The sequence below is a fragment of the Simochromis diagramma genome, unplaced genomic scaffold, assembly GCF_900408965.1.
Source record: "Simochromis diagramma unplaced genomic scaffold, fSimDia1.1 OVJJ01000216.1, whole genome shotgun sequence".
Lineage (NCBI taxonomy): Eukaryota > Metazoa > Chordata > Actinopteri > Cichliformes > Cichlidae > Simochromis > Simochromis diagramma.
In genome coordinates, this window is record NW_024386883.1 from 7,617,586 (window position 1) to 7,642,675 (window position 25,090).

Genomic DNA, 25,090 nt, shown 5'->3' on the forward strand with positions numbered 1-25,090 from the left:
ACTTCACCGAAACAATCTGCAAATTTCATTAAAAATTAATAAACTATCATCTTGTCTTTATTTTTAGTTAGCACATACCGTAAACACTTAAAGCTGTAAGCTAATGATAGTTATATAAGACCAGATGCTGCTGGTGCAGTAAGCTGTACGTCCAATGGATGCATAATCTGATTAGTCGACTAATCGACAAAAATAATCAGTGATTAGTCGACTATCAAAATAATCGTTTGTGGCAGCCCTAGTGGCTAAGCTGTCATCCCTGTTGGACAACATCTCCCACCCCATGCAGGAAATTCTAACAGCAATGAGCAGCTCCTTCAGTGGCAGGCTGCGGCACCCACGGTGTGGGATGGAGAGATTTCGCAGGTCTTTCCTCCCCGCTGCTGTCAGACTCCACAACAAAGACTCCTACTGATCAAACACACACATCCACACATGTGCAATAACACTAAGTGCAATTCTCTTTTCTGGCATTGTTGTATTTTTACTCAGTTGTATACAGCATTTGTATTCTATTTTTATCCTATTGTATATTTTATTCTATTTTATTCTACTGTATATAGTATTTTATTTTATTCTATTCTGTACAGTTGTGTACAGTATTTATTCTTATTATACTCTAATTTTTGCTACATAACTTTTGCACTGTCCACTTCCTGCTGTGACAAAACAAATTTCCCACGTGTGGGACTAATAAAGGTTATCTTATCTTATTGTACTGTCTTTCCCTCTTCACACTGCACAGAAGAAGAACCGGCAGCAAGGTTCAACACTTTTCTTCCATCAAGACTCTGAAGATCATTACTCTTTGTCCACAGGTTTAATGATGTAGAAAGTGTCAAACTGAAACAAACATAACACAATTACAATTACAGTATATTCTTTAAATCTTACATACACACTGTACCTACAAGACAAATGAAACACCGCATTTAACACTCATCCAGGTCATTTTGAGAACTGTGTTATGCCTTTCAGTCTGACTAATGCCATTCTTTTTTTCAGGCACTCATAAACCAAGTGTGCTTCAGCTTGAGGTCGCAAACAGATGGCTGGACATTCTCCTTCAGGATGTTTTGTTAGAGACCAGAATTCATGGTTCCATTTACCACATCAAGTCTTCCAGGTCATGAGGCAGCAAAACAGCCCCAGACCATCACATTGCTATATATGATGTTCCTTTTTCTGAAATGCTGTTTTAGTTTGAAGCCAGATGTAATGGGACAAACACACCCAAAAAAGTTCAACTTTTGTCTTTTATAGTTTCCAAACAGTCTTGGGGATCATCAAGATGTTTTCTGGAAAAACTGAGATAAGCCTTTATCTTTCTTTTGCTCAGTATTAGTTTTGGTCTTGGAACCCTGCCATACAGGCTAGTTTTGCCCAGTCTCTTTCTTTCTTTCTTTCTTTCTTTCTTTCTTTCTTTATCAACACTGCTTTTTACTGAGGTAAGTGAGGCCTTTGTATTTTGGATTTTGTTCTTGTCTCTTTTGCAACCCCTGGGATTAGCCATTACTGCACTCTTGGTGTAATTTTATTTGGCAGGCCACTGCTGGGAAGGTTCGCCACTGTTCCATGTTTTCAGCATTTGTAGATGATGGCTCTCAGTGTGGTTCATTGGAATCCCACAGCTTTAGAAATGGCTTTATGACGTTTTCCAGGCTGAGCGCTTTCAATTAATTTGTTTTCTTATTTGTTCCTGAATTTCCTTGAATTGCAGCATGATATCTGGCTTTTGAGGATCTTTTGGTCTACTCCACTTTGTCAGGCAGGTCCTATTTAAGTGATTTCTTGATTGAGAACAGATGTGACAGTAATCAGGCCTGGGTGTGTCTATACAAATTGAACTCAGCTTTCCAAAGATATAAAAAACCAGATAATTTATCTTATAACAGCGGGAGGGAGCACTTTTTCACACCGGTTCATGTAGGTTTGGATTGTTTTCCCTGCTTAATAATACATATCTTAATATGGATAGTTTGTTAAGGAAACTCAGATCAGAGATGGTGATGTCACAAACATGCAAGATACATGAAAGCATGGATGTATATACCAACAGCTCAGCTTCAGTTATTTTCAGTCACTTTCAACCTGGTGGCACTAACTGCACCAGTTCTGAAGTGTAGGGGGTAATTCATTTGTGTTCAGTACACAAAATACCAGTCCCATCACTGATTAAAACTAATAAACCACATACATCTATGCACAGAATATATTTGAGTTTTCTAAGTGATTTAAATGGTGAAAATGGGTTTAAAACAAAGATTGAAAACCTATTTCAAGACATAAACTTGCATTTATTTCATTTATTGGTACATATTCTTGTATTTTACATGATATAGATGCAATTTTTTTTTACATTTTATAATATTAACATAAATATTTTAGTGTAGACACTGGTTCAAGGCTATGCCTGATATCTTTTTTGGATGCATTATCATGGATCAACTATCAGTAAAAATCAATGCACAGCTTCTTTTTGAGGAAACAAGAAACCAAAGTCAATCTAAGTGCATGTGTGTAAATTTATGTTATAGCTTATATTTCATTTTTACAAAGGAATCATATTATTTTTTTCTGGTAGATTATTACAAATTAGCCTATCTACATAAACTATAGACTCAGATGCTAAATAGCAATGGGTTTGTTTGTTTTTTAGCCATTTTAAAATGCAACATTTGCAGTTAATTTGGGAATTTAATTAATTTTAGGAACTTTGAGAACTTTGAGTACAGAGTTGGGTAGTTGAAAGAGTCATTTACTTTTAGTCATGATTGTCATTTTCATATATAAAAATTCTTTATTTAACAGAGTCTCATCTGGTTACATTTACAAGCATGACCAATTGCTGGGACATCATTTGAAGCTGTTAGATGTGCCGTCACTTTGTTTTGGTTTCCTACCTTCGCCAGGTACTTAATAAGTATAACAGCAACACAGCAATTGAAAAAAGTGGCCCTACACCCAAGTTCAGTATACCCAGGATAACTTTCAATTTACATATAACTGAGGCCATTATGGTTCTCACTCATATTTCAAGGTAGCATAGCCTGGGGACCCATACTGGATGTGTACTGTTGGGATTTATGTTTATCTGTATCAGTCCAAGGAAGGCTTATATGGATAACAAAAAGATCTTCTGGTCAAAATAACCACAATGTGTTAAATGATGGTTAAAGGGAAGAGGCAGAATCATTTAACACAAAGCCAGAGTGTTGAAGAACCTGAGACTGGACCAGTGGCTGCAGAGTCCATACCTATGTTTCCACTTCTACATCCCTTCTTATTTATGAACTCAACTCAACCAATGATAAAGAATGCGGAAACTACATTAAAGCGCCTCCAGGAGCTTTTTTATAGTTAAACAAAGGGAAACTGACCCATTGAGACAACTGTTGGAAGAAGAAGCAGCCCAACCTTCCTGTTAAATCCAGAATTGAATTCAAAATCCTGCTCCTCACATACAAGGTCTTAAATAATCAGGCCCCATCTTATCTTAATGACCTTGTAGTACCATATCACCCTATTAGAGCACTTCGCTCTCGCTCTGCAGGCCTACTTGTTGTTCCTGGAGTATTTAAAAGTAGAATGGGAGGGAGAGCCTTCAGTTTTCAGGCCCCTCTTCTGTGGAACCAGCTTCCAGTTTGGATTCGGGAGACAGACACTATCTCTACTTTTAAGATTAGGCTTAAAACTTTCCTTTTTGCTAAAGCATATAGTTAGGGCTGGACCAGGTGACCCTGAATCCTCCCTTAGTTATGCTGCAATAGACATAGGCTGCCGGGGGATTCCCATGATGCATTGAGTTTTTCCTTTCCAGTCACCTTTCTCACTCACTATGTGTTAATAGACCTCTCTGCATTGAATCATATCTGTTATTAACCTCTGTCTCTCTTCCACAGCATGTCTTTTATCCTGTCTTCCTTCTCTCACCCCAACCGGTCGCAGCAGATGGCCGCCCCTCCCTGAGCCTGGTTCTGCCGGAGGTTTCTTCCTGTTAAAAGGGAGTTTTTCCTTCCCACTGTTGCCAAAGTGCTTGCTCATAGGGGGTCATATGATTGTTGGGTTTTCTCTGTATCTATGAAGCGCCTTGAGGCGACTTATGTTGTGATTTGGCGCTATATAAATAAAATTGAATTGAATTGAATTCAAAGACTGGAGATGTGTCAAAAACAGGATCAACGAAATGAAAAAGAAATGGAAAAATTAACAGAAGAAATGCTGAAACATCAGGTGGCAGAGAAGAACACGGAGGCCGCCAACACAAAGGCAAGGCCTGGACAAATATTGCTAACACCCGTGAATTTGAAGATAGAGATACAATAGCAGCAACAACAGCCATGCCCACCAGCTCCAGCAACGTGGGGAACGCCTCCAAACCAGGGCATTGTGCATCATCAGCAAATATTATGTTGAGGAATCGGAACGAGAAGAAGCTCAAGGGGCCCACCAGCCTCCAACAAGTGGACACCTGCTACAAAGAGGACACTGGAAGAGGAACTGCAAAGTGGACAAAGAGACATACTGTTCTGTATGCGACAGCCTAAAGCACAACCACAGCGGGAGGAAGCAGTTCCCTGTAAGGAAGGAGATCCCTTCAAAACCACCAAACAAGCCCAAATCAAGTTGCAGCTCTTTCCCCTCCTGATTATTCTGAATTATTTTAGTTGAATGTTTCTGAAAAAGGTGGTGTTGTAAATGCTGTCCTTTTTCAGAAACTGCTATACACTGAAAGACAGAGGCAAGACAAAAGCAAAAAGTAAGGCAGTTAATGCAAATTCAGTACCACTCCATCAACAGAGAAGAAAGATGCATGTTGAATTTTTAAAAACTGTTTAATGAAAATGAATGCTTCTGAGAGAGACAACGACACATTTCGAACACTTCTAACTCTTTAACGTTCTTCTCTTTCCTTGTTATTGCAGCTTTAATTCAATCAATCAATCAATTAAGCCTTTTATTTGTCACATTCAGATTTTTGTCTCTTCACCTTAAAACCGATCTTTTTAGTAATATTATTACTGTGTTTCTATGTAAGGAGAATTTGCCTTTGAATCTCATCCTGCAGCTTTGTCTGGACTGTCTTACACACTCCGGTACACTAGATGGCGATCTGCTGGTGCAGCAAACAGGAAACACGCAAGCATTAGACAGAAAAGGCGCGAAACTTGTCTGCGTTTGCGGCTGCAGGCAGTTGGTTTTCATGCTTTAGGTAAGTGTTCAAAGAAACAAAACAAAAAACACCTTAAATGGCTCATTTTCGTCAATTTATATGGACTCCTAAAGTACGTGAACATGCACACGCTAGCAAGTGGGTATGGGAAGCCTTCTCGGCACTTTTCTAACCCGTCTGGTTAAGAAATGGCGGAAAAAACGCCATTTAATAAGTGGGAGGTCCTGCTACACAAGAGACAGGAGTGACTGAGAGAACGTTTAAAAGGGGCAACCAACCTACTGTTTCCTGAAAAAACTTTTATTTACAACCAGAATCATCTTTATTGCTTCACCTCCACGTATTGCTCGTGATAGACTACCCAATTTGACAAGTACTGCTCACCTTTATGCTTTTCACAGCAAATTGCTGTCAACATTACAGCCAGATGTCGTACTGCTGTTGGCGTCACCCTGAAATCGTGCAATATATCCTGCAGAGTGTGCATGACTATGTTCCTGCATGTTTTCGTTCATCCTCTAAAACTTTAATTTTCTGGGTTTTTTTTCCCAGAATTGAATACTTTAATTATTGCAATACAAACGCAGCATCCAATATCTAATATGCATGCCTTAGACATGAAAGTTTGAAGAAACATGCACCTGTCTCGTATTATCTGACAGATTTCACTAGTTTGACTGTAAGTGCCCTCGGCGGGGCTCTGACCTTGGCCTGAGTGTGTTTTTGCTCTTTTCTGGTTTAGGTACCGCCCTTGCTGCCAGCTGGACAGAGGAGACCCAGACAGGGCGCTCATCCTCCTTATAGTGTGTTTGGTGTGTGATTTATTACAAAAACAAAGAGCAGTAGTAATATAACTTATTACTAATAATATTTATTTTCTTAGGTGTCGCTTTAGCTCCACCATCTCTTTTCGTTTTGAAATGGACAATTTTCCCTGCTTGCCACCTTTTTTCCACTAAGACTTTTCTTAATTTAAATCTACTGGACTTCCTGGAGTATATAACACTGGCAGATACTTGTTTCTGCATTGTCTCTGTTTATCTTGGCTTGTTTTTTTTGGTAGCCCACAGTTGTATTAATTATTTTTAACTTTAATTACCTTTTTTGTTTTTAGGGTTGCATTTTAAGGCATTTTGTTTTGGATTATCTTCAGATGTTGTCACATTTAAGAATTATGTGTGATGTAATGCAGCCCAATTTTTAAAACTTCTGTAATCTACAACTGGTGTTTCTATGCATTTCCTTTGGCATTGAAGTTGATCTTAATAAATGACATTGACATTAATGCACACAGTAAAATGTGTTGTGTAATTGATTAAAAATCACTTTTCTTCAGGTAAGAAACTGCAGTACCTGTTTGTCACATTCAACAGGAAGAATGACGAGCAGAAATAACCCTCCAAGAGACAATTTTAAGGTGCTGATTTTCTCATGTAATTAAGTTTATGAAGCAGTTAAAGTTGTTATGAATGAATTTATGTACAGGGATGTTTTGATTTGTAAGGTAATGGCGTACATACAATACACTGCTCAAACTTGATAATCAACAAAATGTGTTAAACTTAACCAGACAGGGAGCATAAGTCACTATGAATCAGTTATTGACTACAGGTATTGTCTCATGGTGCAAGCAGTAACAAGGACCATAGCAAAAATCAGAACTAGATAAAGGTTGGTCTTGAGCAATGGTCTGTGGAAAGTATTCCATTTTTGACAGTTGTCTCGTTGCCTCTCCAGTGCTCTAGTCACTGCACACAAAAGCAGGTGAAATGGACTCTCAATGCTTTGTAATTATATCAGTTTACCAATAGTACCTAACTCTTATAATGGACATTATTTTCTTTTAAAAACTGTATACTACATCTGCGTTAATGTTCCTCTCTGTTACTTCAAGGAATCAACACACTCCCAGGATAAGGAAAATATTCCACCTCCTGATCCAAATCCTGCTGCAAAGGTAAAGGTTTACTCATTATTTCTTTTCTGTGTTGGCAATAAAAAGAAATGGATAAAATACCCACATATTTTCAGGCAGTTTAATTGAGTTATTGGTGTACCTGTTTTTTGTTAGCTAGGAATGTTTTAATAGTGCAAAGTGACTTAAGAACATGTTAGTAATTGAATAGAATAAGATTCCCCTGTAAGAGAGACCTGATTGTTTGTTCTTCCTAGGATGAAGAGCTTCATCTGACCCATTCTTTTGAGTGGAGTTACAGGAAGAACATCTATACCCATACCTGCAATCAAGCGCAAACTATTAAGGACTGCCTGAAGAAAAGTCCAAAATTCAAAGCAGCTGCAGAAAAGCAGGATGGCAAAGAGCTTGTTATTGTAAGAAGTGGGAAAGCAATCGCTTCACACTTTCCATGCAGAGTAATTAAAAATGAACGTCTGACTCTGAAGTTTGTGAAAGCTGTGGAGAAGCCAAAGAAACCAGTTAGCAGCTCTGGTTATCCCTGCAAAAAGAGACAATCTAACAAGCTTGTGATATTTCATGTCATAGCACGAGGAGGTAAAAATGTTGTCAGAATCCTGAAAAATCCTGACCTAAGAAAAGACATGCAGGAAATTACTGTTTACGCATACGAAGGGGAAAAAGTGAAGCAAGCTCTACGAAGAGATGGTCGTTTTCTCAATACCATGTTCAAAAAGAATTGCGTGCTCTTTAACATGCGCACTGAAGTGAACACAGAGATGTGCAATCTGGTTGACGACCTTAAAAATGAAACTTTTAAGATCAAATTGCTCGACAAGTCTGATCCACCAGAAAGTCAGCCTGGCAGTCTTGATGACGCTTACGTGCTGCAGAGTGAATCTCTGGCAGGTCGTTCTGGTGGGTATGAGGAGCTTTCACAGCAGACTAACACAGTCGAATCAGAGACCGACAATGTAGCAGAAAAGAAACCAAATCTGTGTGGAAATATTTATTTAAAACAGATGCAAAATTGTTTGTCTTCAGAATTTAAAGACTCAATCAAAAGCAGCAAAAAACAAGCTCATGACCTTAATTTCGCCCAGAATCTTTTGCGTCTGGAGTTTGGGAGCAATGCTCAGTCGTGCCGAGAAGTAAAAACAATGAGGAAACTCATGGAACTCAGTCATTCTGTTTGTCAAGTAAGAATAAATGGGAAACCACAAGGGAGCGGTTTCCTCGTGTTCAGCAGATTTGTCCTCACAAATGCCCATGTTATTAAAGATTTCTGTAATGATAACGGCCGGCTTAATGAGCGGGTCACTGTCACTTTCTCTTATGAAAGTCTGGAGCAGAACGATGGCCTGATAGATGTGGAAGAGGTTTCTGGTTATGATTACTCACCTGATGTGTCAGGGACTGACTGGGCTTTGTTAAAGCTCAGTGATGTCCAGATATTGCCTGGTGGTCTCCTAACACACTGTGGATTCATTCGTCACAGTGGTGGAATTAGCATTGTTGGACATCCAGATGGTGCAACGAAAAAGATCGAATCTTGTTTGGTTGTTTCATCTGAGAACCGGAATCAGGTTGTGGAAAGGCATTACAGTAACAATAAAGAGCCTGTCCAGTTCGTTACTCGCAGGTTCTTTGAAAAAGTGGCAGTTGATCTTAAACAGCGCAAACACCTTCTGACTTATGAGTCTTGTTTGTATTTTGGGTCGTCTGGCTCTCCTGTCTTTAACGAGGACGGCGATGTTGTTGCAATGCATTCAGGAGGGTATGCCTACCCTGGTGTGATGGGTCAAAACCAGAGTGTCATAGAGTTTGGGTATCCCTTTTCTGACATCATTGAGCACATCATTATTCAAATGGTGGAGAGAGAAAAGTTTGATGTGTTGAAAGAATACCTCAGTTGTAAATGTGCTCGACAGCAAGACTTTTTGGTTGGTGTGAAAAAGCTCATTGAGAGCAGAAATCTCACAAGGTTTAAAAATGTAGTGAACAGTTCAGTGGCTGTAGATGACGAGAGTTTGAAGGCTTTCTTTGAATTCTTCTCTCGGAGAGAGCAGCCAGAGCCCATGGATATTAACTGAGTGCACAGAAGGTTAACTGCAGACAGAAGATAAAGTGAGAACAGTTCGAGCAGTAAAAGCAGTTATTTTTAATAAGTCAGGACACTTGTTCAAAAAAACTAATACTTTATTTTCAATTTACTCTTTCACATAAGGTTTTGTTAAACAACCGATGCATCATGTACTATAAATAATATTAATAATAATAATGCATGTATGATGGTTCTGTGCTTTTGAAATGCAAGTAATAACGACTTTCCAATGTTGTGTCCAGTTAAATTTGAAGAAACTAAGAGAATGTGCTCCAATGTTAAAGATTTATGTGATAAATATCATGTTGAGGTTTCTCATTTTGATGTGACATTTACACAGTACAGTCTCAAATAAGTCTGGTTTACATTTATACCCTTTGTACTGTTTTATATCTGTATTTTTTCTCTTTTTTTGTGCATGCTTTATTTCAAATTTAAAAATTTAGAATCAACTGTGGCTGAATATATATGGAGTGTTGATCAAAGGCTTCAAAATATCATACCTTATCAATATTTTCAGTATGACCAGTTTATATCATATAGAATAGAATAGAATATTCCTTTAATTGTCCCACAAGGGGAAATTTGGTTGGATAAATAAATAAATACGGTTTGCTGTTTAGTTGCTTTTTATGTTGTTGTTTTTTAATCATATGAGAGCCTGAATCAGGGTCACTTTCAGATTTATTTTCAGTAAATATCTGCCCTACACACAATGAACAGAATACTGACCAGATCTAAAGATGCAGGTTTATTTTGCTGTGTAGGGTTTGGTTTGTTTTTTTTGTTTTGTTTTTTAACTAATTGTAGGGTTTGCCTGCCAGACCCTACATGTGCCAAGAATTCTTGGTCGTTCACTGATACTCAGGTTTAAAAAAGTGCAAGACTGCTTTCACAGCTGGACTATTTCAGTAGTTATCACTCAGTCTCTGTTTTCACATTTAATTTTTACACCCTATAAAACAGTATGTCTTTATTTGAATTGTTTATTCAAAATGCATTCATTTTGTCAAGTCTTTGCTTCTGTACTCAGCTCTACATTTCATAGGTGGTTTAGTGATATTTCCTCACAAACCTGTTTTAGCTCATGCTAGAAAACTCCTCCTCTGTCATGGAGAGGAGGAGACTGTGCAACAAAAACAACTACCTGCTGAAATAGTCTCTGACAGACAAATTACTGCAACTCTCAGGAGCACCCTCCTTTCCTCCTTGAAGAGATCGACACAGCTTCCTCATGTCGGCCTGTTGTAGACATGTTCTGGGTTTGCTCTTATCCATCATTGGCTTTTTAGGGACGATCCTCATCTGCGTACTGCCGTTGTGGAAAATCTCATTGTTCAAAGATTCAAGCATCACCACTTCTCAGATCCACTATGTGGGTCTGTGGGTGACGTGTGCAGGCGAGATGCCGTGCAAATCCTACAATTCTATACAGGACTTACCTAAAGACCTGCAGGGTGCCAGAGTGCTCATCGTTTTTGCTATCATCATCGAGTTCTGTGGGATTCTGCTTAGCGTGGTTGGGAGCAAATGCATCAACTTTGTGCCAAACAAATGGCAAAAGACCAAAGTGGTTATAGCTTCCGGAGTTTTGTTTTTTATTGCAGGTATCTTGGTGGCCCTACCAGTCAGCTCATGTTGGATCAATAGTGTGAATTTCAACAGCCTTTTCCTGGATGACATTCATACAGTGTTTCCGGGACCCATGCTCTACATCGGCTGTCTCACTGCAGGACTGTTGTGTCTGGGAGGAGGCCTTCTCTGCTGCTCCTTTTCCTCCAGGAATGAGACTGAATATGAGGTTGGATACTCCAGGGCTGAGTCTGTGGAAGCAAGATAAAGGTTTCACTTTCTCTTTGCCATTGAATTAGTCTGTTATTAAGTTAAGTAAAAAATTATGACTGCTTAACTGACTGTAAATTTTTTGGCTTCAAAACAAACTGTAGGAACAAACACCCAGGATTTTGAATGTGTGAATGCATACTAGTAATGCACAAAACAAGTAATTGATTTAAATTTGTTTGAACTTACTTTTCCTTTTATTTGATATTGATCAATGTTTTTTTTCTGTGTACAATTATATGCCAATATAAATTAAGACTGGCATTTATGAGTATATAACATCATTATGTTAGCAAGAATAATTACAATAATGTCAAATGATAAAGAAATTCTAACACTAAATCTGGTTTTGGGAGTGTTTGTGAAAGAATCTTTACAGGTTTTGTGGTAGATCCTTGCTGCCAAACAGGCTAAAAATGTATTTTTTTTTTTCCCCGATTTTTGCATTAAAGAATCAGAGTGTAAGGAAAAAACCCATATTCCTAACAAATATTTACACAACATTTGTTAAAGAACGTCACATACTAAGTTAAAGTTATTATCAGCTCACAGACTTGTCTCAGTTTTTTCAAGACACCAGTTGTGTTAAGCAGACAAAACAAAGGTGAGTTATTTTGATCAAAGTTATGTCAAAATGCATTTTCATGGATCAACCTTATCATTAAAAATGAACGCAAAGCTTATATTTGATGAAACAAGACAGCGCAAGTAAATATGAGTATATTTATAATATGTGACAGTTTATATTTCAGCTTTACAAAAGAATCCAATTAAAACAGATTGGCAGATTGTTACATGTTAGCCTATTAACATAAACATCGCTCAGATAATACAGGGAGTGCAGAATTATTAGGCAAATGAGTATTTTGTCCACTTCATCCTCTTCATGCATGTTGTCTTACTCCAAGCTGTAAAGGCTCGAAAGCCTACTACCAATTAAGCATATTAGGTGATGTGCATCTCTGTAATGAGAAGGGGTGTGGTCTAATGACATCAACACCCTATATCAGGTGTGCATAATTATTAGGCAACGTCCTTTCTTTTGGCAAAATGGGTCAAAAGAAGGACTTGACAGGCTCAGAAAAGTCAAAAATAGTGAGATATCTTGCAGAGGGATGCAGCAGTCTCAAACTGAGAAAAGTCAAGCGTGCAGCTGCCAAGATGCCACTTGCCACCAGTTTGGCCATATTTCAGAGCTGCAACATCACTGGAGTGCCCAAAAGCACAAGGTGTGCAATAGTCAGAGACATGGCCAAGGTAAGAAAGGCTGAAAGACGACCACCACTGAACAAGACACACAAGCTGAAACGTCAAGACTGGGCCAAGAAATATCTCAAGACTGGTTTTTCTAAGGTTTTATGGACTGATGAAATGAGAGTGAGTCTTGATGGGCCAGATGGATGGGCCCGTGGCTGGATTGGTAAAGGGCAGAGAGCTCCAGTCCGACTCAGACGCCAGCAAGGTGGAGGTGGAGTACTGGTTTGGGCTGGTATCATCAAAGATGAGCTTGTGGGGCCTTTTCGGGTTGAGGATGGAGTCAAGCTCAACTCCCAGTCCTACTGCCAGTTTCTGGAAGACACCTTCTTCAAGCAGTGGTACAGGAAGAAGTCTGCATCCTTCAAGAAAAACATGATTTTCATGCAGGACAATGCTCCATCACACGCGTCCAAGTACTCCACAGCGTGGCTGGCAAGAAAGGGTATAAAAGAAGAAAAACTAATGACATGGCCACCTTGTTCACCTGATCTGAACCCCATTGAGAACCTGTGGTCCATCATCAAATGTGAGATTTACAAGGAGGGAAAACAGTACACCTCTCTGAACAGTGTCTGGGAGGCTGTGGTTGCTGCTGCACGCAGTGTTGATGGTGAACAGATCAAAACACTGACAGAATCCATGGATGGCAGGCTTTTGAGTGTCCTTGCAAAGAAAGGTGGCTATATTGGTCGCCGATTTGTTTTTGTTTTGTTTTTGAATGTCAGAAATGTATATTTGTGAATGTGGAGATGTTATATTGGTTTCACTGGTAAAAATAAATAATTGAAATGGGTATATATTTGTTTTTTTTTTAAGTTGCCTAATAATTATGCACAGTAACAGTCACCTGAACACACAGATATCCCCCTAAAATAGCTAAAACTAAAAACAAACTAAAAACTACTTCCAAAAACATTCAGCTTTGATATTAATGAGTTTTTTGGGTTCATTGAGAACATGGTTGTTGTTCAATAATAACATTATTCCTCAAAAATACAACTTGCCTAATAATTCTGCACTCCCTGTATATAACAATGGGGTTTTTAAACAATTTTAACTCGCAATATTTTCAGCTAATTTAGTAGCTTTGTGACTTAGTACAGAGTTGGGTAGTTACTTGGGTAGTTACTTTTAGTCATCACTGTCATTTTTATATATATAAATTCACTATTTAACAGAGTCCCTCCTGTTTACATTTAAGATAAGCTAAGCTAATGTAGCCTACCTTGGTGACCCCTACTGGATGTGTGCCTTGTATGCCTCCACCAGTATTTGAACCCCGATTGTTCATAATTACCATTTTGCATGTCTGCATTTTTCTGATTTTGTGGTATCGGCCTTTGTATTCACGTGTGAAACTCAACTGTCCGTCTCACAGGTGCTTTGAAACAAGCTGGTTGGGTGAGATTTCTTTACAAACCTGTTTCTTCTCATGCTAGAAAACTCCTCCTCTGTCACCTCCTTTAGCACTCTCTAATCAGTAGGAAAGAAAACCAGAGTCGACTTCTCCTCTGTGTGGACAATAAAAACTAATACCTGCTGAAATTTTCTCTTCCAAAACTCTCTTACTAACTTTTCTCCTTGAAGAGATCAACAGAGCTTCATCATGGCAGTTAGCTGCAGACAGATTCTGGGTTTGGTCTCAGCCATCATTGGTGTTCTAGGGACAATAGTTATCTGTTTCCTCCCATTGTGGAAAGTCTCAGACTTCATTAGTGCTGACATTGCCACTACTTATGTGATCTTTGAGGGTTTGTGGGTGAACTGCATTCTGCTGACTAAACATGAGATGGAGTGCAAAGAGTATGATTCTACGCTCACCTTACCTCAAGACCTGCAGGATGCCAGAGTGCTCATCGTTTTTGCTATCATCATCCAGTTCTTTGGGATTGTGCTTGGTGTAGTTGGGGCCAAGTGCACCAACTTTATACCAGACGCAAGGCGAAAGACCAAAGCGGATATAGCTTCTGGAGTGTTGTTTCTCATTGCAGCTAGCTTGGTGGCCCTGCCTGTCCACTGGACCACACGCACCATTGTTAATGATATGTTCAACCCTGACCTGGCCAACGATCAAAGGAGGGATCTGGGAGCTTCACTCTTCATCGGCTTGGTGTCCGCAGGACTGCTATACCTGGGAGGAGCCCTTCTCTGCTGCTCCTATTTCTGCAGGATTGAGACAGAATGTGACGTTAAATCTGCACATACTAACACTAAACAACAACGTTCATCTAGACAGCGTTCTACTAGAAACAAGAAAAAGGTTTCATGATGGTTTCACTCTCTGTTTGACTGAGTCCACTGTTAACATCAGGTAATAAAGTCTGAAATATGAGTAAAAATTTGTAGGAATCTTTGCATTTTGTCTGTATTCAAAACATATGGTAGGAATATGTGCAGCATTCTGAATGCTTGTGAGCACAGAGTAAAAAAAAAAAAAAATGGTTTTTTTAGTTTCTTTTTTTTTTAATGTTTACAGGGTAAATAACAGATCCAGTACAAACACCATACCCTCTGACATGCATGTGTTTTTACAGGATATGGGAACTGAGTTGAGCAAGTTTATGTTCTAATAGATTTTACTGAATTTCTTCTGTATTATATCCCCTTACTTATTCCTCAGTGATAGATTTTCAGGGCATAAGTTATAGTTGGACAGTGTTTTTTTTTTTTTCAGCATTAGCAGTGTTACATGCTCCAGCTTGCTACTTTAGCAGCTAATGCTAACTGAAGCAGAAGGACTAACGCTATGTTCTTCCAGCTTTTACCCAAATTAGCAGATAATTCTACCCATACTACTAACTATTATGCTTCGTGTCACGCTGGGATTTTTGGGACACAGATTCTACATTCAGAGCCAAATCCACAACAAATATATTTTGCAGCACAGATTTTTCTGTTCCTGTTGTCAAGCATACAATGCATGTTGAACTGCTGTTCACTGCCAGAGAGAAGCCACTCCTCTTCCTGGAATGAAGGGAAACTTGCTGCCTCCTCTCTAACACAGTGACTTATCTCTGTCCACATTTTTGTCAGACAGCTCTGAACAAGGTAGAACAAGGAAAAAGTGATGAGTGCTATTCGTTGCAGATCTAAACACAGGAAACACAGGCTTAAGCTGATCAAAGCTCAGATTTGATCTACTGTAAGGAAATGAAAATGTCTGAATGAGGGTTCAGCTGGACCAGAAGAAGTTGTGCTTTTTAATCTGTCTGGATTTACTCAAGTATCCAACAACTCTTATCTGTGGGCACAACTACTAAATAAGCTGTATCAAGAACTACTGGGAAGAGGAGGAGATTAAGAAGAGTTTCCAGCTGTTATCAGTGCAGAAAAGGTTTCATACCAAAGCTAGTTCTGCAAACACCTAATTAGCTGAAGAAGACTAGCACTCTAAACTGCTCCTCATCCACAACACTATATTGGACTTAAAGATGTGGCCTGTGGTGTGTGCACTGGGAGAGCCCTGAAAGTCTCCAATTCCTGTCTGCAGTGTGTGGCCTCTTACTGTGAGAGCCACCTCCAGGTTCGGTATGAAATTAGGACTTTTCAGAACCAGCGATCAGCAGTATATCAGTTAACCTCTGTGGTATGGAGGAACACAGAGGCCACGACACAGTGTCAGCTGTAGCAGAAAGGACTGAGAGGCAGAGAGAGCTCAGGCCAACATGACTCAACATCCAACAGTGAAACCAGGACACACAGCAAGATATAGAAATGCTTCAGCAGCATGTGAAGGCCATCAGTGTCTATATTGATAAAGCAGTGAGGGAAGCCTAGACAATCTTCAGCCGGCTGGTCCAACACGTGTAGAAGAAAAACTTCAGAAGAAGCCACAGCAGGATATTACTGAGTTTAACTTACAATTTTATCGTAAACATTTTTAGTTGAATAAATAAAATACTCCAGGAATACACTTTGTTAGTCAAACCCAGAGTATAATTAACTTTGGTTATCCTTTTCCAAATATCACTGAAGGCAACATTATCCAGATAGTGAAGAGTTCAGAGTTTGTTGCTGAAGAAATACCTTGTTTGCAATTGCATTTGACAGCAAGACATTTTGGTCAGTGTGTGAAGAAACTTGTTGAGAGGAGAAATCTCAACATTTAATATTGCACTCAACAATTCAGTGGCCATAGGTGATCTTTGTTGACAGTGTTGCCTGATGGTATTTTTCACTAGAAAGTCCACAATAACTAAAATTTCTAATAGTTTCTGCAGCTGAAAGTAGCAGTTTCAACAATTTAAATTTCAGGGAGTTTTTTTCCAATCTACTTACTTTCTAAAAAATCTTGTGAGAAAAGGTTATTATAGAAAGAACAGGAACAAATGCCAAAAGTTATAGCAACCCAAAAAAATCCATACAAAATTCAGAATAATAAAGATGAATTGAGTAACAGTTGCATTCACACAATAATAATAGAACAAAAAAATATTGCTGAACAGACATTTGTCAGAAAAAAAAAACAAAAAAAAAAAAAAACACACCTTTGTTCAAGTCGGGTGTTTTGGACTTGGAGAGGGCATTTAACCGCATCACTTGGGGTTGTTTTGTAGTATCAGGCATCATGTCTGTTGTTACAAACTCACCATTAGTACATTTGCTGTGATTCACATTACCAGCAAAGTCAAATTCAAACGTGGTGGATATTGGATTCTGTTCATAGTTTTCGAACTGAACTTGTCCGTGTCATGGATCGCTGCGTGGCAGGCAGGATGAGGACCCAATCGCAAAACTCACGGACTCAAGGGATGAACTCAAAAGGCAGCTTTATTGCTGACAAGATGACAGGAAAATACAAAACTTAAACTGGGAACAATAAACTAATACTCGGAGAGAGACACAGGGAAATCCACGCAGCATGAGGGAGAACGCGACACAGAACTGAGGGAGACGCAGACATAAATACACAGAGGGTTAACGAGGGAAGTGGGAGCACACGGGGAACACAGGTGACACTGATAATAATCACGGGACATGGCAGGAGTGAACACAACACTGACGGTAGAGGTGAAACAGGAAGTACAGAGGTTCAGACAGGAGGAGAGAGAGCACGAGTAGAACACCAACATAACGGGCAGGGGAGACACGGAATAAACACGAAAGGGGACGAGGGCTCATGAATACACAGAGGGGCACACAGGGGGTGAGAGTCACAAAGGGAAAGCACTCAGGGAACAACACAACAGGGCAACTCAGGAAACAGAGCCTAAACAGGGAACAAAATACAAACATACAAGAAAACTAAGAACACTGGGCCAACATGGCCCAGGACCATGACACTCCGTACATACAGTGGAGTGAAAAAGTGTTTCAAATCATTAAACAACTTAAAATATTAGACAAAGAAAACACAAGTGAAATAGCTTGGATCTTGGAAAGAAGCGGCACAACATAGAAGAACCACCTACATGGGATAAGACTCAGAAGCTTGGCTTCCAGGTTAAGCTGGGCAGACACTGTGAGATTTTTTTCAGTCGCGCGATTCAGCTCCTGCTCGAACTGTACGATTGACTCGCAGTGGTTAGAAGTTCGTAGGTCACGATGCAGGGTCTCACACTACAGCCCGATGCTCTGATGCGACCTGAGTGCTCACACTGTGCGTCCATAAAAATGAAGGTTATAACAGAAATTCTGTCGCTCGCTCTCCCTCTCTGTCTTTCACTCACACAGTAAGTGAAAGACAGAACTCATGGAACTCAGTCACGCACCACCACCATCAACTTTGCTAAATTTCTAATGAAAAACACTGATCAGGCAGCTGTGATTGAGCAGCAATGTCTATCCAACTATTTTCACAGTTGTTGTGGTCGTGATAATTTTGTGAGGCCACATCGAAAAGGCTCGGATGAGCTTTCCAAAGTTCTACAAGTGCCTCCATTGCTTGTGTCCAGATCACACGCTGCACTGCCGTGCTGCTCCGTCTTTTTCACTGACATTTATGTTTGCGCGTGCGCAGTGTGAGAAGCTGCGGTGACACCCTCACGACGGTCGGGAGGATCTCCCGACCAAGCGATTGATGATCGGGAGCTGGTCGTGAGGTGTTAATCGCTTCTCGTTACCCCACGTATACTACACGATGCACGACGCACGAAGAAGGCCAAAATCGGGCCGATCACCAAAACGGTCGCACGACTGAAAAATTGGCTCAGAATGGGCCAAAAATCGCACAGTGTAAGCCCAATTGAACAGAAGACATTTAAATACAGCTGCTGATGAGTTCTACAACAACAAGAAACAGTTTGTTAAAAACACTTGCAGTGATTTATCAGTGACATCCATTTACTCAAGAATTGCTGATCAGTGGTTGACTGGAATATATAGTTTATAATTTCAACTGTGTACTGTATAAAATAGAAGTATATATGCCAGATGTGGTGTGATGCTTGTGTGATTTTTAACAGGAACCTACTAAATTTTACAGTACTCATGCTGCTTTACCAAACATTTGATGACTAGGTGTGCGGTTCCTACTGTAAATTGATTCACTCTTAAGATTCAGAAATCTAAGTGATAAGAGGGCAGAAATGTGTGCACTCGCTTATTAACGTAAATCAATAGTTTCTAAATGCATGCTCGATCATCCAGGTAAGTTGGTTCTGTACCTGAGGCCTTGGAAACTGCCAAGCAAAGACTCACAGCCTTGGCCAGCCACTCGAAGAAGGTACACCAGAGAGATTGAAGGCAAGAGAAGAAACTAGCTGTTCTCTACAGAACGAGCCAAGGTGTACTCTCAGTGGCCAGGGAACAATATGAGAACAGCACCACCAAGGCTAGAGATGGAGCAATACTGGAAGAGCATATGGGAGAAGGATGCAACCCATAACGGCAATGCTCAGTGGCTAGTGGATCTGAGGGCAGACCACAGCAACCTCCCTGAACAGGGACCAGTAACCATCACAGTGGCAGACATCCAAGACAGGGTCTCCAGTATGAAGAGTTGGACAGCACCAGGCCCTGTAATGTTCATGCCTACTGGCTGAAGAAGCTGACTGCACTCCGTGAGCGCCTGGCAGTAAAAATGAACCATCTGACATCCAGAAATCCTACCGGTGGCTGGACAAAGCTGGACTGAAAAACAGCACAGAGGCATTAATCATGGCAGCACAGGAACAAGCTCTGAGCACAAGACCCATAGAGGCTGCGGTCTATCACACCAGGTGAGACCCCAGGTCACAGAGATGTGCAATCTGGTTGACGACCTTGATGATGAAACTTTTAAGATCAAATTGCTCGACAAGTCTGATCCACCAGAAAGTCAGCCTGGCAGTCTTGATGACGCTTACGTGCTGCAGAGTGAATCTCTGGCAGGTCGTTCTGGTGGGTATGAGGAGCTTTCACAGCAGACTAACACAGTCGAATCAGAGACCGACAATGTAGCAGAAAAGAAACCAAATCTGTGTGGAAATATTTATTTAAAACTGATGCAAAATTGTTTGTCTTCAGAATTTAAAGACTCAATCAAAAGCAGCAAAAAACAAGCTCATGACCTTAATTTCGCCCAGAATCTTTTGCGTCGGGAGTTTGGGAGCAATGCTCAGTCGTGCCGAGAAGTAAAAACAATGAGGAAACTCATGGAACTCAGTCATTCTGTTTGTCAAGTAAGAATAAATGGGAAACCACAAGGGAGCGGTTTCCTCGTGTTCAGCAGATTTGTCCTCACAAATGCCCATGTTGTTAAAGATTTCTGTAATGATAACGGCCGGCTTAATGAGCGGGTCACTGTCACGTTCTCTTATGAAAGTCTGGAGCAGAACGATGGCCTGATAGATGTGGAAGAGGTTTCTGGTTATGATTACTCACCTGATGTGTCAGGGACTGACTGAGCTTTGTTAAAGCTCAGTGATGTCCAGATATTGCCTGGTGGTCTCCTAACACACTGTGGATTCATTCGTCACAGTGGTGGAATTAGCATTGTTGGACATCCAGATGGTGCAACGAAAAAGATCGAATCTTGTTTGGTTGTTTCATCTGAGAACCGGAATCAGGTTGTGGAAAGGCATTACAGTAACAATAAAGAGCCTGTCCAGTTCGTTACTCGCAGGTTCTTTGAAAAAGTGGCAGTTGATCTTAAACAGCGCAAACACCTTCTGACTTATGAGTCTTGTTTGTATTTTGGGTCGTCTGGCTCTCCTGTCTTTAACGAGGACGGCGATGTTGTTGCAATGCATTCAGGAGGGTATGCCTACCCTGGTGTGATGGGTCAAAACCAGAGTGTCATAGAGTTTGGGTATCCCTTTTCTGACATCATTGAGCACATCATTATTCAAATGGTGGAGAGAGAAAAGTTTAATGTGTTGAAAGAATACCTCAGTTGTAAATGTGCTCGACAGCAAGACTTTTTGGTTGGTGTGAAAAAGCTCATTGAGAGCAGAAATCTCATAAGGTTTAAAAATGTAGTGAACAGTTCAGTGGCTGTAGATGACGAGAGTTTGAAGGCTTTCTTTGAATTCTTCTCTCGGAGAGAGCAGCCAGAGCCCATGGATATTAACTGAGTGCACAGAAGGTTAACTGCAGACAGAAGATAAAGTGAGAACAGTTCGAGCAGTAAAAGCAGTTATTTTTAATAAGTCAGGACACTTGTTCAAAAAAACTAATACTTTTTTTTCAATTTACTCTTTCACATAAGGTTTTGTTAAACAACTGATGCATCATGTACTATAAATAATATTAATAATAATAATGCATGTATGATGGTTCTGTGCTTTTGAAATGCAAGTAATAACGACTTTACAATGTTGTGTCCAGTTAAATTTGAAGAAACTAAGAGAATCTGCTCCGATGTTAAAGAGCTCAAATAATATGGATGTGATAAATATCATGTTGAGGTTTCTCATTTTGATGTGACATTTACACAGTACAGTCTCAAATAAGTCTGGTTTACATTTATACCCTTTGTACTGTTTTATATCTGTATTTTTTTCTCTGTTTTGTGCATGCTTTATTTCAAATTTAAAAATTTAGAATCAACTGTGGCTGAATATATATGGAGTGTTGATCAAAGGCTTCAAAATATCATACCTTATCAATATTTTCAATATGACCAGTTTATATCATATAGAATAGAATAGAATAGAATAGAATAGAATAGAATATTCCTTTAATTGTCCCACAAGGGGAAATTTGGTTGGATAAATAAATAAATACGGTTTGCTGTTTAGTTGCTTTTTATGTTGTTGTTTTTTAATCATATGAGAGCCTGAATCAGGGTCACTTTCAGATTTATTTTCAGTAAATATCTGCCCTACACACAATGAACAGAATACTGACCAGATCTAAAGATGCAGATTTATTTTGCTGTGTAGTGTATTTTGCTATTGTAGCCAACCTTTACATGGAGGAAGTGGAAAGGAAGGCTCTTGGCTCTTTCAAAGGAAGAGTACCCAGCCACTGGTACAGATTTGTAGACGACACCTGGGTCAAAATCAAGACACAAGAAGTGGAATCCTTCACTGCGCACATTAACGCTGTGGATAAAAACATCAAGTTTACTAGGGAAGACACAAAGGACAACTGTTTGCCTTTCCTGGACTGCGCTGTGCACATTGAAGAGAATGGCAACCTCAACATCGAAGTTTACTGGAAGCCCACACACACGGACCAGTACCTCCTGTTTGACTCCCATCACCCTCTGGAACACAAACTTGGAGTAATTAGGACCCTACACCACCGGGCAGAACATGTTCCCTCTAAGCCTGAAGGAAAAAAGAAGGAACACACACATGTAAGGAAGCACTCAAAACGTGCGGCTATCCTAAATGGGCGTTCTTAAAGTTAGCAAAGAGGCACAGAAAAGAAGATCAGACACCAGCGAGGGAGGATAAGAAGGACAGACACAACAACATTGTCATCCCCTATGTAGCCGGTGTATCAGAAAAACTCAGGATGGTTTACTCCAAGCACGACATCCCGGTGTACTTCAGACCCAGCAACACACTCAGACAAAAACTGGTTCACCCAAAAGACAAAACGCCAAAACACAGACTTAACAATGTGGTGTATGCTGTACAGTGCAGCGAGGAATGCCCGGACCTCTACATTGGAGAGACCAAACAGCCACTTCACAAGCGCATGGCACAACACAGAAGAGCCACCTCCACAGGACAAGACTCAGCAGTCCATCTGCATCTTAAGGATAAAGGACACTCTTTCGAGGATGCCAATGTTCACATTTTGGACAGAGAGGACAGATGGTTTGAAAGAGGAGTGAAAGAAGCCATCTATGTCCACTGTGAGCGACCATCTTTGAACAGAGGCGGTGGTTTACGACACCAACTGTCTGCCATCTATAATCCAGTTTTGAGATCCCTTCCCAGACGCCTTAACGCCCACTCACATCCTGGGCCATCTGACCTCAGGAATTTGCATGATAAGGTGGGGCCAGGTTTCACAATGAGCTCACCCGAAACTCTGGCTGATTGGGACCCGCACCCAGTTTCACACCTTGGCTCAGGCGATTAGAGGATCATCAGGGGGTCCTTTTGTCCCTCTGTGGGGGGAAACTCCCATTAGGTTTATATCTGGGACTCTCCACCATTTGACCTTAGAACTGAAGAAGCTTCTCGGATGAGAGGTGAAACGTCTTCAAGCAACTTAAAGAAGTCCAGACGCTGTTCTTTGCAAGCTCCTTTGACTACGATGACCTGGATGACTGAGAACCTTCACAGACATATTGCTGTGTAGGGTTTGATTTTTTTTTTTAACTAATTGTAGGGTTTCCCTGCCAGACACTACATGCGCCAAGAATTCTTGGTCATTCACTGATACTCAGGTTAAAAAAAGTGCAAGACAATTTATCACTTCTATATATTCAAACTTCTGCAAGTCATTAATCCAAGAGTATCAGGTCACTCTGAAAGTTATGTGTTCTGGCTGGGAACTATACTTTAGCAAGTGCTGCGAATAAATCTCACACATTGCAGCGATGCTGATAATTTAAACTGAAACATTTTACTAAGGGACTCAAATTGTATTTAATCCCAAAATTCTGAATAAATAAAGAGTTATTTCACAATGACTGCTTTCACAGCTGGACTATTTCAGTAGTTATCACTCAGTCTCTGTTTTCACATTTAATTTTTACACCCTATAAAACGGTATGTCTTTATTTGAATTGTTTATTCAAAATGCATTCATTTTGTCAAGTCTTTGTTTCCGTACTCAGCTCTACTTTTCATGGGTGGTTTAGTGATATTTCTTCACAAACCTGTTTCAGCTCATGCTAGAAAACTCCTCCTCTGTCATGGAGAGGAAGAGAATGTGCAACAAAAACAACTACCTGCTGAAATCGTCTCTGACAGATAAATTAATGCAACTCTTAGGAGCACCCTCCTTTCCTCCTTGAAGAGATTGACACAGCTTCATCATGTCAGCCCGTTGTACACATGTTCTGGGTTTGCTCTTATCCATCATTGGCTTTTTAGGGACGATCTTCATCTGCGCACTGCCGTTGTGGAAAGTCTCAGCCTTCGTTGGTTCAAGCATCACCACTTCTCAGATCGACTTTGTGGGTCTGTGGGTGACGTGTGTGATAAGGAGTACAGGCAAGATGCAGTGCAAATCCTACAATTCTATACAGGACTTACCTCAAGACCTGCAGGATGCCAGAGTGCTCATCGTTTTTGCTATTATCATCCAGTTCTGTGGGATTCTGCTTGGTGTGGGTGGGAGCAAGTGCACCAACTTTATACCAGACGCAAGGCGAAAGACCAAAGCGGATATAGCTTCTGGAGTGTTGTTTCTCATTGCAGCTAGGTTGGTGGCCCTGCCTGTCTACTGGACCACACACGCCATCTTTAAGGATATGTTCAACCCTGACCTGACCAACAATCAAAGAACGGAACTGGGAGCTTCACTTTACATCGGCTGGGTGTCCGCAGGACTACTATACCTGGGAGGAGCCCTTCTCTGCTGCTCCTATTTCTGCAGGAACTAGACAGAATGTGACGTTAAATCTGCACATACTAACACTAAACAACAACGTTCATCTAGACAGCGTTCTACTAGAAACAAGAAAAAGGTTTCATGATGGTTTCACTTTCTGTTTAACTGAATCCACTGTTAACATCAGGTAATAAAGTCTGAAATATGAGTAAAATTTGTAGGAATCTTTGCATTTTGTCTGTCTACAAAACATACGATAGGAGCATGTGTAATATTCTGAATGCTTGTGAGCACACAAAAGTTGTTTTTTTAGTTTCTTTTTTTAATGTTTACAGGGTAAATAACAGAGCCAGTACAAACACCATACCCTCTGACATGCATAGGTTTTTACAGGATATGGGAACTGAGTTGAGCAAGTTTATGTTCTAATAGATTTTACTGAATTTCTTCTGTCTTATATCCCCTTACTTATTCCAAAGTGATAGATTTTCAGGGCGTAAGTTATAGTGGAACAGTGTTTTTTTTTTTCAGCATTAGCAGCATTAGCTGCTCCAGCTTGCCATGTCAGCAGCTAATGCTAACTGCAGCAGAAGGGCCAATGCTATGTTCTTTTAGCCTTTTACCCAAATTAGCAGATAATTCTACCCATACTACTAACTATTGTGCTTTGTGTCACGCTGGAATTTTTGGGACACAGATTCTACATTCAGAGCCAAATCCACAACAAATATATTTTGCAGCACAGATTTTTTTGTTCCTGTTGTCAAGCATACAATGCATGTTGAACTGCTGTTCACTGCCAGAGAGAAGCCACTCCTCTTCCTGGAATGAAGGGAAACTTGCTGCCTCCTCTCTAACACAGTGACTTATCTCTGTCCACATTTTCCCTCATTTTTTCAGACAGCTCTGAACTAGT

At 40.1% G+C, this 25,090-nt stretch overlaps 4 protein-coding genes across 5 annotated transcripts; all 4 read left to right on the forward strand.

Moving 5' to 3' along the window:
- Positions 1-4,177: 4,177 nt before the first annotated feature.
- Positions 4,178-9,698, forward strand: LOC120733698 (serine protease FAM111A-like). Of its 2 annotated transcripts, none has more exons than XM_040032037.1 (4): positions 4,178-5,212; positions 6,510-6,590; positions 7,068-7,130; positions 7,346-9,698. In XM_040032037.1, the coding sequence occupies exons 2-4, from the start codon at positions 6,552-6,554 to the stop codon at positions 9,179-9,181; spliced, it is 1,938 nt and encodes a 645-aa protein (XP_039887971.1). In that variant the 5' UTR covers positions 4,178-5,212; positions 6,510-6,551; the 3' UTR covers positions 9,182-9,698. The 2 variants fall into 2 exon arrangements, with proteins under 2 accessions (XP_039887971.1, XP_039887970.1); XM_040032036.1 differs by lacking the exon at positions 4,178-5,212 and adding an exon at positions 5,252-5,985.
- A 266-nt stretch (positions 9,699-9,964) lies between these two features.
- LOC120733701 (claudin-like protein ZF-A89) lies at positions 9,965-25,090 on the forward strand. The gene is made up of 2 exons (XM_040032040.1): positions 9,965-10,060; positions 23,063-25,090. Exon 2 carries the CDS (start codon positions 23,657-23,659, stop codon positions 24,224-24,226), a length of 570 nt encoding a protein of 189 aa, XP_039887974.1. The 5' UTR covers positions 9,965-10,060; positions 23,063-23,656; the 3' UTR covers positions 24,227-25,090.
- LOC120733700 (claudin-4-like) lies at positions 10,283-11,830 on the forward strand. The gene has a single exon (XM_040032039.1). The coding sequence runs from the start codon at positions 10,427-10,429 to the stop codon at positions 11,030-11,032; it is 606 nt and encodes a 201-aa protein (XP_039887973.1). The 5' UTR covers positions 10,283-10,426; the 3' UTR covers positions 11,033-11,830.
- LOC120733699 (claudin-4-like) lies at positions 13,377-16,157 on the forward strand. Its single transcript, XM_040032038.1, has one exon. The coding sequence runs from the start codon at positions 13,898-13,900 to the stop codon at positions 14,558-14,560; it is 663 nt and encodes a 220-aa protein (XP_039887972.1). The 5' UTR covers positions 13,377-13,897; the 3' UTR covers positions 14,561-16,157.